Genomic DNA, 13292 nt, shown 5'->3' on the forward strand with positions numbered 1-13292 from the left:
CAAGCAGTGAGGCCTGTAAACCTGACTCGTTTGCAACAGTTCTGTCAAAAGGAATGGGTTAAAATTCCAGCAACTTTTTTTTTGCTTATTAAAAAAAAAGACATTTGACCAACCTGAAACAATTGATAAGCGATGCTACCAAATACTAAGTGTGTGTAAACTTCTGACGACCTGGGAATGTGTTGAAAGAAATTAAAGCTGGAATAAATCTCTTTAAAGTACTATTATTTTTGATATAAAGTAGTCTCATAACTTACCAAAGACAGGGAGTGTTTACTAGGGTTAAATGTTAGGAATTGTGAAAAATGTTTCCAACTATGCAATACATGGTGTTCCTTGTTTTGCTGTGTGTCAGGCATGTGATGGAGCTATTTCTATTGGAAAAAGTAGGTCCTAGGCCTTTTTAAACACCTGCTGATTCTTTCTTAGAAATTTGGGACCATGGGGCAAAGGAGCAGCGATTTGGTGGTTTGTTTAATGTAGCACACATTACAGTTAAGTTCTGGCCTGTTTTAAGGGCTATGAAAACACTTTTCCTATGTTGATGATTTTATTTACTTACACGTCTCGAGTCAAGCCGCATTCAAAACCTCCAGTCTGAGGAAAAGTTAAAGTGCAGGAAGAGATCTTGCTTATCCAATCTGAATGTTCTTGAATCCCCCTCCCCATAATTTAATGACTCTAAACACCACACAGGACTACAACAAAGAGTTTCCCTATATACAAATAAACCTATGTATTATATACCTATGTTATTTTATAAGCAGAAAAATTATTTGTGAAGTCAGTCCCATGGCAATCCAATGCAAATTGATAATCCACCCACATACACCTAACAACCTGTAAGAATACAAATATAGAACTTTAGGTCAAACAGTAAATTGTTAAGCCCATATATAATAAACAGCTCATATGTTATACATAAAATGATGTCATCTGTCAATTACAGTGTGATTCCTGCCATTGAAGAGATCAATAATAGGGTAAATAAATAAACAATATCACATAATTTCTAAACCCTGCCTTCGTTTTATTAGTTTTAAAAAATTTCAAGGACAATATTTAATCATAAGTATTTAATGTTAGTTAAAATTTGTTTACAACACAAGATTAAAAATGTTTTATTTATTCATTAAATATCTACATGAGTTTGACCGTTTTAGAAGGTCCCGGATTCAAAGCCCACAACCACCAAGTTGCCATTGTTGGGCCCTTGAGCAAGGCCCTTAACCCTCAACTACTCAGATGTACTGTATAATAATCTGGATAAGGGCGTCTGCCAAATGCCTAAATTTAATTGTAAGTATGCGCAAAAGCAGCGGGGATGAAGCTACTACTGCTAAGAAGCGCCAAGCAATAACGATGGAGACAAAAGAGAAAATAGGTGAAAAGCTGGCAGACATTGCTCATTCCTTTAACATGACGTTCAACCATTGGCATGATTCATTCTCATGTAGGAACATACTAGCTTTACTAGGTGAAAATGGAAAATTCCCAGAATGCCAGCTGTACTGGTATAAGTAATATGCATTACATTAAGCATCTTTCATCTCTCTCACTTTCTTTCTCTCTCTCTCTTGCTCTCTCAGGAGTAACATATAACCTTCACTACTGATTGATAGTTTAATTTTGTTTTTAATAAGACTAAGACATCTAAACACCGTAAATGGACATCAGCATGCAGAACAACACTGGATTGGATCTGAGCAGCATAACACAGATCATGCACATAAACACAGGCCTCAATTAACACACTGCCAGTGTGCCTGTGATGTTTCACATCATGTCAACAAAGTCTTGCAGAGGCGCCTTTGTTACGATCAGAATCAGATGTGCGCCAGCTCTTAGCATTCATGTTCTTTAAGTTAAAAAAGTTTACCTTCACACAGCTTCTGTCGAATAACTTCACGGATCTTGGAGATGGCTTTATAGTCTTCCACATAGAAAACATAGGTTGAGGACGGCTTGTTGGCAATTGTTTTCAGCTCTGTCTCCTCTGTCTCTGACCCAACACCAATTGCAAAAAGTATTATCCCTTTTTTCCTTGCCGCCTCTGCAGCTTCCATCACTGCATCTTGTGACTTCCCATCTGTCATAACCACTGCGATTTTTGAAGCCCCATTCGGACCACGCTCTGATAGTGCAAACAGTTTCTCGTTAGCAAACTTGATAGCTTTTCCAGTGTTGGTGTTGCCCCCCATATATTCTATGTCCTCCATGGCTTTGATTAGGTCATTGGTTGAGTAATGTTTTCCCAGGGGTATGTGTAAAACAGGTTCATCACTGTACTGGACCACCCCAACTTGGGTGAACTTCTGGCCAATGTTAAAGCTGATTGTAATGTTCATCAGCCACCGTTTCACTATTTCAAAATTTGTGTCATCCACACTCCATGAGCCATCAAGTATAAATACTAAGTCACTTGGAGCTGTTCTGCAACCTGCAAGGCAAAAGAAGCAGGCTTACTAAATGTATTTAGTTGGGAAAGTATATATACAGTGAATCTCAAAAAAATTACAATATTGTGGAAATTCTTTCTTCCCCTCTTAATTTGATTAAAATTCTATTTATGTTTACATAACTTATTCTGGATTCATTTCACATCTACTGAAATATTATAAGATTTCTTTTTCTTTAGATTTTGATTAGATTTTGAGTATGGCTCACAGCTCATGAAAAAAAAAATTCATTATCACAAAATATTAGAATTTCTAGTCTGACATTTTAAGTAAATTACATATTTAATAAGTATATTCTTATAGACTATATTCTATAGTCATATAGTCAATTAGTCATATAGTATTACTACAGTACACTGCAGCTTTCGTTCTAGTTCCATGCATGCAAACACACTCATGGGGAAGACTGCTGCCTTGACATTTGCCCAGAACATGATCAAGTTCTGACTGTTCACAGAGTGCTGTATTGCAGCATATTCACAGAAACGTGTTTGAGAGGGGAAAAGTATGGTAGGGAAAGGTGCACAAGCAAGAGGGATGACTGCAGCCTTGAGATGATTGTCAGGCAACTCTGATTCAAGAACATGGGAGAGCTTCACAGGGAGGGCAGTGAGGCTGGAGTCGGTGCATCGAGAGCCACCACGCACAGATGTCTTCAGGAAACGCTGTTGCAGTCCTAGTCAAGCCACCCCAGAACCAGCCTAGGCTAAGGAGAAAAAAAACTGGACTGTTGCTTAATGGTCCAAAGTCCTCTTTAGAATGTAAATTTTGCATTTCATTTGGAAATCAAGGCCCCAAAGTCTGGAGGAAGGGTACGGAGGCACAAAATCCGAGTTGCTTAAAGCCCTGACCAAGTATTGAGTTCATAAATTTACATCCTTTTTAGATGTTGGACTTTTCTGTATTGTAACTCCTTTTATGATTATAGAAAATTCTAATATTTTGGATTTTCATTACTCGTAAACAGTAAAAAATAAAAAAGGCTTCTATTATTCCCCTTGTTTTGTAATGAACCTAGATTAAAAACCTACAAAATAACATTTTCCACAATATAAATTTTTTTTAGATGCAATGTATATATATAAAAAAACATTACAATCAATCTTTTAATTAACTTAAGTCCTAATAAAAAAAAAAAACTGCGTTGACCATGATTATTAGATGATGTTATTTCAAACCGAAGTCTTCATGCAGTGATAATGGGAATGAGAGAAGCATCTTACTTAATCTCATGTCCTTGTCTTGGGCTGCGCAAAATAAGTGAAGAAACATGAAGTGCATACACCAAAAGACAAAATGCATGGATCTCATTTTGCAACCAATGATCCTGAAGCACGAAGCCTCAGTTTTGTACCTAAAGAGAGATGAAGATAAATGTGTCTTAGAGAACCTCAAGTTAGACAGTTGATTCTGTGAAATCTAAAGTGGTTTTAATGGCTTGTTGCATGAAGAGATGTTAATTCCTTTTGTTTGTTGTGTGCAAGATGACAGACAGTATTGTAGTGGCACCCAGAATGTATACAATATGTTCAGTATTGTAAGTCCTGCTGCATTTTAGGACCACAGGTCACAGTTTGGCTATGGAGTATTACATTTTGAGAGGCTTTATATAACTAGGGTTCCTGTGGGAAACCACATACTCTATTATGGTTTCCAGAGGGGGAAAGATTTGCAGGCATTATGAAACCACAGTAATAAACAAGAAACATGAATGTAAGACAGTCTTTTTGATCTGGTGATCATTCGATTTATTTATTTTTTTATTTTAAAAAATTGTAAATTTCTCCTACAGTTTTACAGTATGCGTAGCCTGGTGTGTTGTATCAGTGGGTTGTTCTAGGCTTAGACCTCAAGAAGCAAGTATGGCCTCTTGCTCCAGTTCTTTCCTAAATCCCTCTGTGTGTGTTGGGGGTGGGGGGGCGTGGAGGGGTAAATCTGGAACTCACCACCATTTATATGAGCCAGTTGCCATATCCCCTCCTACTTGCTCTTTCTCAGAACTGGATATTGCTACTTCTTTGCCAATCGCACACGGAATCCATTTACAGTGTCAGACAGTGAAATTCCAGTTCTGGTATAATGACCAAACACATGTATTCATGACAAAAAAAAAAAAAGTATTTCAAAAAATATAACTTACATTACAGTACCTTCCTGTGTGTAAAGATGATGCATTTAACTTGCTCAAAACTAGCTGTACATTCACGCCTGCCAGACAGTTAGTTAGATGGCATTTTTAATTCATGACCTCTTTTTGAGGACCCTTTCATTGAACTCTGAGAGCGTAGTACTTTCACTACTACCGTATTACTACTAAAATTGTTGTAAATGCATTATTAACAACATGACTTGGAAAGCTTTGTGGAATTTGGTTGTGAGCAATGTTCAGCTTGCTTGCTGATTTATTTAGGTTTGGAGCAAGACATGAGACCTTTGTTCAACAACTAATTCATCAAGATGAGATATTGCTACTGTACGTGTGTCCATTGCTCAGAAGCATTTAAACAAATTACTGAAATTAGGTTTCTTTTTTTTTTTTTTAGTTAAGAGTATAATGTATAGGATGTCTGTAGATGAAATTCATTAATGAATATTGCAACACACGTGGACAACAAGGAAGAGTCCAATCAGTGTCAATTAGATATGCTGAGCTTAATTTGTGTTTCAAGTTACAGTATATGAACTGTAAACCCCACATTAATGAACAGTGAGCCATTCTGTGTATCTCACTATGTAAAGCCCCAGTTCTTTCCATGTTGGGGATTCCCCCTTATGATTCCTGCTGTTCATCCTTATCTACACTGTCATTCTTTTCCCTACATGTAAGTTATGTGAAACACACAAAAAAAAGCATTGTTTTTGTGTAGTGCAGTGCCTGCCAATTAATTCCATTCATTCTTCATATGCATGTAACTGCATATGTGTCACAAACGTGGGAAGTGATGATTAGTTAATGTCTTAAGTATGTTGCCACTGCAGAGACTGTCAGCCTATATGGTTGGGTACTTAATTTCTGTTTCGATGCATATGAACTGTAAATGTGATTACGAGAGGATATGACCCATTGTTAAACATAGAACACAACCATGAAATGAAAAACAGATCTAGCAAGAAATTTGATTCAACAAACTGCAGAGAGAGAGGAAAAAAAGCTTTTGTTACTTATTAGCTCAACAATGGACACAGCCTCAGAAAAATAGGATATAAAACAGTCTGATTGGCCTTCTCAGTTACTTCTAACTGAGACTTTTATTTAAACTTTCGTGACAAAAAGTTTAAATAATACAAAGCCGAACAACTTCCAGCCCAATCAGCCATGCAAGTAAAATTAATGCTATCACAGTAGTAATTAAGACAAAAGGGAAAGGGTTTACCCAAAGTCAGCGTGTGCAGAGCTGGATTCTTGCTGAATGAAGTCCCTCTTACATCCTCATAGGTGTGCCATGGCCGTGGTTCCGCAGTGTACTAGGCTGCAGAAGCTTTGGAAAGCTGCAGAGTCGCAGATGTTGCTCCAGTGAATGTTCCTGCCCTTTCCATCCACTTTCCAACTCTCTCTCTCTCTCTCTCTCTCTCTCTCTCTCTCTCTCTCTCTCTCTCTCTCTCTTTATCTGTCTCTCTCAGCTGTCTGAGCTCTCTCTCTCTTTTTTACTCTCTCCCTTTTTTGTTTCTATCTCTGGCTCGTTGGCTCTTTTTCTTTCTTGCTTTGTGTGTCACTCTCTTTTAGTCTCTTTATATCTGTCTCTATCAGTGTCCATTTATCTGTGTTTGTCTTTTTCTGACTGTCTTGCTCTATAGTTTTGGATGACAAGCACTCTATTATCAAGGTATTAAAACAGACCATGTTAAAGCAAAAGATAAACACAAAACACTGTGTACTTTAAGCCAAAAAAAAAAAAAAAAGGGTGCACACTTTAATATTTTGTTGCACACACCTGCGCTTTGGTTACAGTGCACATTTGCCATGGCACTGTTTCAAAAAATCGAAGCAAAACCAAACTGAAGCATGATGTTAATTTCTGTTCAGACTTACAGCATAATTAATTTTTGGTTGAGAAGTTTATTGATGATGGGAGAGTCTAACCATTCTGCAAAGTCTGTTCAGCACAATGCAAAGACTTTTAGTGTGGTTAAAAACAGGACTCTCTGGTGACCAATTCATGTGTGAAATTGATTCCGCATGGTCCCAAAACCACTCTTTCCCAATTTGAGCCTGATAAATCTTGGCATTCTCATCTTGAAATTTGAAAGGAAAAAAAACAAAAAACAATCTGCATTGATGTGATGACCCTAGTCATTCAGTACACGCAGGTAGTCAGCTGATTTAAGGAATTCAGGTAGACCTGACCAACTGAAGCAACCCCAGATTATGATGCTCCCTGTATAGGCTCATACTGTACAGTGGCCTTTATGCATGTTGGGTGCACCACTACAAGTGCTTTCCTTTTTATCCGGACATGCCAGTCGCTCTGGAATAAGGTCAATCTGGATTCATCAGTTAGTCTGAAAAAGAAGTGGTTTTCTTATAGCCACACAGCTGGTTAGTCCTAGTCCTGAGAGTTCTCATCACATTGCGCATGTTGAGATGCTCAGGGTCAGCTACCGGGTCAGGGGTAGCTCAGTGGTTAAGGCATTAGACTATGGTTAGGTAGGTGCCAGGTTCAAATCCCATGACCATCATGTGTCCCTTAACCCTTACAGTAACTGTTCAGATGTATAATGAGATACAAATGTAAGTCACCTTGGATAAGGTTGTCTGCCAAATAATGCTTGACATTCACTATTAAACTTTCTACTTTTTTTTTTTTAACCTTGTGACTTCACCAAGTGTTTAGTGATCTCTATTCATGTTCATTTGTGTGTGTGTGTGTGTGTGTGTGTGTGTGTGTGTGTGTGTGTGTGTTTTTTTTTTCTTGACTACATTTTTCCCAATTTAGCACCATCCTTCCAGGTTTTAATAATGTGTTTGTACAGTTTTTAACCTAATTGCAGTAATTTTTGCAATCTCCTTATTTGTTTTCTTTGCTTGATCTGGGCCAATACTTTAACATGTCTGAAACACAATAATTCCATTTCAATGACCACAGAATACTTTCTGACATGCTTGTTTAAGAAATGAGAAGCTACACACTGAATCGTTGCCAGCTGAAATATATTAATCACAGCAGAAATTATCCAATCAAAGGCTCTTTTTTCGATTTTTGGCTTGCTTATTTATATACAAACGGTGGCTTTTTTTGGCCAGCCAGTGTATTTCCAGTCGTGGATTTGGAACAATAATGCCTGCAAAGTGGGTTTTTCGAATGAGGCATAAAATTAGAAACGTGTAATGTATTTGGGAACTAACTCCAATATGTGAATAATTATTCTCTTTTTATTGTTCTTTTTAATTGACTTAATTTGTCATTTTCTTGTTTTTTTAATACAGATTGTTCAGTTTGATGCCTGTGGTGTATTTTACAATTAATTATTTTCCATGTAACTTTTGAACACTTAATGCTAATAATAATCTGTGCAAGACATTCCGCTTTAACTGTAAATTTAAATATTTCACATGCTTCGAGTCCACTGCATTATTCTTAATTCTTAGTAATCCTGCTCGGTGCATGTTCCTACATGTGGACTCTTGTATTCAAAACTATTTAGAGCCCTTCTGGGACTTTGATTTAGTATTTCGCAAAAATATTCTTCACTTTCTTTTGCTCATCAGAGCTTAAACCTACATGTTGAGATACTAGAGTTGGGAAAATGTGCAACTTATCATCTTCAAACTGAGCAGAGCAGCGTTCTAGAATAATATTACAAGCCAATTTTTTTTATTATTATTTATTTTGGCAGAAGTACATGCTCGGCTTCCGGATCTTTGTGACCGCTAAAATAATAATCGCTAATAACATGAGGTGAAAAAAGTCCTTAAAAATTGAGTAGTTAATTAAATAACAATGTATACTGATAAACTGTGAATAAAAGAATATTATAGCTGTTAAAAATTTTAAAATTAAGTTGTATAATCATAAATCATAAAAATATTTTATAAAATAAATAACTGCACAGTGTAATAGATCCACATTGTGAACATTCTGAACTGTGTGTGGTAGCCTTATGTAATTCGGTGCACCATGTGTTTTTGTTACACACTATTTGATTGAGCAGACATGCGTGGGTAATGGACAGCTCACAGATGCTGCTTTACCCGCAGTGCCAGTATCTGTCTATTCAAATTTTCTTGAATACTTTCTTATTAGGCTAATTGGCGTTTCCAAATAATGTGTGCATGAGCGTGTGAGTGTCAAAATTCTGTCCAGGGTCTACCCTGCCTCGTGACCCAAGTCACCATGCTGTGCTGGACCAAGCTATTCACCTGCCTAAAGTGAAAGAACTTGTTTCTTCTATTAATCTGCTCGACCCTGTTCTGCTCCCAAATCGTGCCCCTGGTTTCCTCTTCCTGCTGATCCCAACAGAGCAGCTGCCACCTTGATGAATGTTTAATCAGTGGTTAGGGGATCCATGATTGATACATTCGAAAACAATGACTTAAAAACCAGAGAATCACTTGTGGGTCTCACAGGAATCCTAGTAATTGAAATGTACAGCTGGGCTTTGTAAGACTGTATATTCCATTTGGCCTGAAAGTCAACTGCTAAGTCATGACTGTAGGGTGAAGGTTAAGCTTGTTTCCTGAATAGGAAAAAATAGCAGCAGGATGTGGCAGAAAAATGATGGATTTTGGAGTGGTTGTGTAGTTTGGACATCCTCAGGCTTACTATTATCAAGCCATGACACTGGAAAACATATGGCATGCCTAAAAAAATAGGAACTGTTTTGAAATCAGAAACTTAATTTGATAAATGCTTTTCCATATTGAAGAAAGTAAACATTTATAGGATGAAAGTGGTATCTAGGGTAAGTGAAACAAGCATTCTCACTGCACTGCATTAGTCTAATGCATTGTATACTGCTTGTACAAACATGTACAAACACAAACGTTATAAAAGCAACATGTTGCCATTACAGGTTTGTTGACCTTCAACTCCTTGACATTTTTAGGTTTAAAAAAATAATTTCATTGAAAAAAAAAAAAAAATCATAATAGAAAGCATGTTTTTTTTTAATGTTTTGTTGCAGTACCCTAACTCTGCTTACCTCTTTGGTACGTTAGTACTTTTCGCTTGTGCTGTAATGGATAAAACTATTGTGTATTAAATGACAATTTACATGCTTACATTTGTGGTAACCAAAAAAGATGTGTAGCTGAAACACATTTCCCTGACACAGAAAAAAAGAGATCTGGAGGGATGGAGAGAAATTTATAAGACTTTCCATGGAAGAAATTGGTGAATCATCTTGAGAGGGAACACCGCACCGCCTCCCTGCTCTTGCTCAGTTTGATAGGGGATCATGCAGATGCACATAATAACTCTAGGGGACTTTCCCTGGGCAGTTCAGTGGAATTCATGTTTAGCAGAGTACAAAATTAACTTCTTGTACAGTAGGTTTAAGAAGTATTCTGTGTTTCAGCTAGTTTATTGCATTTTATTTGTTAATGGAAGGCGACAGTATGTTCTTTTGATATATCTTGCATACTGTTGCACAACTCTTTGCATAACCCGCTGATTTTATTAGTTGTGACTGTTTGAAGTCTACCATGGAATATCTGATTATGGAACAAGTTTGTAACTAAGCAGGATTTAAATATATACAGATATAAAGAAATGCGTCTTAAATGGGATGGCAATCTATCCCAAGGCACCAGTCAGGCACACTTTCACAGACTTGCAATATTCTGGAAAATTGTTGAGCCAATGATTCAGCAAGATTACACTATAGATCGGGATTTTTGTGACTGCTTAACACAATCACTAATAACACGAGGTAAAGTAGTTAATTAGGCTAAGTATTTCATAACAGAAGAAGGTTGTTAGGACAACCTTGCAAATAAGGTTCCCGTGTTCATTGATTATAAAAGGTGTTTGTTGTATACTGTATTTTTACAAACCTCAATACAATACTATGATTCTATCTAGCTGTCTATAATAATCTCATATAGATAGGTGCGCATTAAATCTCACTAATTCACTAACTCATTGTCTATCCCACTTTATTCTTTATACAGAGGGGCCCTGGAGCGTATTCCAGGAGACTTGGGACACAAGGTGTGGTATACACCCTGGGCAGCATACCAGTAAGCCCTCCAGTTAGCACTGTGATAAGCTAAAACTACAGTTAACATTATCTGCTCCTCACCTTCTTCAGCTGGGAGTCTGGTTTGGGGAAGAAAATAAGGACTGTCTGTCCTGTGATTTAGAAAGCGAGAATGAATTAAGATATTATTGTGAAAGTTCACAGTAAATTTTGAAACAGCACTGGGTGGAATAGTAAATTACTTTTATTCTTTTCTTGAGACCATCTTTCACAATCTTTGTTTTGATAAAGAGAACCGCTCTTACATGGCGTAGATTTTGTCATGTAATGGTGAATTCTCTCGCTCAGACTAAATTAAAGTCTGGTGTCCCACAAGGCACTGTTTTAGGGCCACACTTTCCTCTTATTCATGTTGGCACTGGGTACAAATATATTGTTAGCTGGTTTGCTGTACGGTTTGGACACGTGTTTTATGCTTCAGCCAAAACAGTTCATAACTACCATTTTAATGCTCTATGCATGGGATTTATTTTTAACAACTAATAAAAAGCTTGGTTAACGAAGTGTCATAACTTCTAATAAAAGTGGTTAACAGAGCTATATTATGGGTGTCAGATTAGAATTGACACAAATTTTGTAAACATTTGTCATGCTAGCTAAACTGCATCACGCACACTGACTTTAGAAAGCTGTCTAAATGGTGACTGGCTTGGCCCAGCAATTAATTAGCCAGAGACATAGTCTATAATAAACCAAACTTTGGGGAGATTTAAATACCGTCATGGTCAAAAGTATTAAGACAACATATGCCATGTATTATAGTTCTCCTTGTGCACAAAACTGGTGATGTCACTAATTAGTTAGAGCCTATCTGGCTTAAGAGTTGTGCTAATTTGAATCAGATGGTTTATTTAATGGATGCAGCATGACCTACTTTCTGAAGCTGTCACAAAAATGGCTAAAACTAGGGAATTCTCAAATGAATTGTAAACCTTTGTGGCAATTTTCTGTATACGATTTTTAGGAAGCAATCAAGCAGGCATTAAGCGAGTGACATCAGATTTTTGCAGAAGACTTTTTGACTCTGTGCCCAGCAAGATACAGCAGGTTTTGAAGAATAACGGACTACATAATGTACTAAATATTGATTGTTGCATAGCAATTTTATTGCAGAAAAATTATTTCTATTATTTAGGATTGATTGTGTCATTAAAATACTTATTTTAATATTGTCTTAACACTTTTCGATACCACTGTACAATATTAGGTAACTAGGTAGTAAGGTTATTTCCTTCTCCATACCATACCATGAAGGCCACACTTAATCATGTTTTTTCTTTGTTATTAGCTTCCTAAAGAGTCCTGATCATTAAAAGTAAATTTACTATTTACAGTGTAAGGCATTTGTGGAATTTCTTGGGCACAAACAAAAGTCTTCCTTAAAAAAGAAAAGAAAAAAAGACCTAAACTTGGCATTCACCATTTTGATGCAACGTTACTAGACTAGACCTTTTGGTCCAGTGGACCAAGCTGATAGAAGATAAAAAGAGCAAATCAATCACTGCAGGGATGCACCAGAAAACTGACAGGAAAATGATTGTATGGCTACCGGCTTAAATTATGTTGGACCATTCAAGAGCCAAAATCCTCATTAAACTGGTGTATTATACAGCTTCCTCCTCAGCTCAAGTTACCCTTATCCCATTTCTTCTTAAACTTTTCATAAACTTGCCCTGGGAGCATACACACTCCACCTCTCCTGAATACTGACACCTGTGTGCTACTGAATCAATAACTCGTGCAATAAGTTTCTTTAAGGTTTTTTAATGTAGATGAGGAGCTGGTGGAGAATCAACTCCATTTGTCCTTTAGATTAATCATGGGTCAGGTTAAGCCACAACTATCACATCAGGAAAATAGCTTAAGAAATGAGTTTTATGTTGTTGTTGTTTTCTGCTTCCTAGATTTGCTTTTAAAGATTTTCAATTACCTAGGTGCAAATGCAGAATGCAAGTGACTCACCACTATTACCCAGCTTGCCTTGAGAAATTAAGTGCTAAAAGCTACTCATACAGTACAACAGTCAGTTCCACACAAGCAATCTGATTGGAAGAGGCATCCCACAAGTGTTGATAATAGATACAAGATAGAGAATAGTAACACCCATCTGTATCCAACCAAAACACATCTGATGATAATATCATCTGAAGCAGAAACTTGTTTCCTTACTAATTGCTTCTAGGTTACTCTGAATTGTCTCTATTTATTTTATTTAATTATTTAAAACGCCTAGGCCAATTACAAAGCTAGTTTATAAAGCAAGACTGTATTCCAACTCTAACCCAAGCGCACTACTTTAGTGTGTGGAACAAGTGATCATGCGCTAGCTTTCCATTTCGTGCTGTCTGGGATTCAACCCCGGAACCTGGAAGTTAACAGAGCTGATACTCTAAAGTGGAATAAATGAAAATATAGACTTATCTAATGAGATTTACAGGACTGTCCACCACGTTCTTTTACTCATATTTTGGCTACACAGTACCAGTAAGAAAGAACCAGTAATCCCTGTTAATTACACTAACTGTCGTGGTTAGTTAGTACCAGTACCAGTGCCAGTCACAGAAGAATATGTGTTGGTGGAGCAAAAATAACTAGCCTCTGGCGGCATCACAGCTGCGCTAATATTTACGTTTA

The 13292-nt window shown here is 37.0% G+C and overlaps 1 protein-coding gene across 1 annotated transcript in view; it reads right to left on the reverse strand.

Annotated features, from left to right (window-relative positions):
* The window catches only part of col21a1 (collagen, type XXI, alpha 1), a 63143-nt gene extending 57109 nt beyond the window's left edge, over positions 1–6034 (reverse strand). The window contains exons 1-4 of the mRNA XM_053501292.1: positions 5834–6034; positions 4406–4530; positions 3683–3813; positions 1880–2440 (exon numbers count right to left, since the gene is read on the reverse strand). Coding sequence (XP_053357267.1) covers positions 1880–2440; positions 3683–3813; positions 4406–4431 — 718 coding nt within the window. The 5' untranslated portion in view covers positions 4432–4530; positions 5834–6034. The remainder of the gene's footprint in view (positions 1–1879; positions 2441–3682; positions 3814–4405; positions 4531–5833) is intronic.
* Positions 6035–13292: the final 7258 nt, after the last annotated feature.

This window comes from Clarias gariepinus, chromosome 8 (assembly GCF_024256425.1).
Source record: "Clarias gariepinus isolate MV-2021 ecotype Netherlands chromosome 8, CGAR_prim_01v2, whole genome shotgun sequence".
In the NCBI taxonomy this organism is placed as follows: Eukaryota; Metazoa; Chordata; class Actinopteri; order Siluriformes; family Clariidae; genus Clarias; species Clarias gariepinus.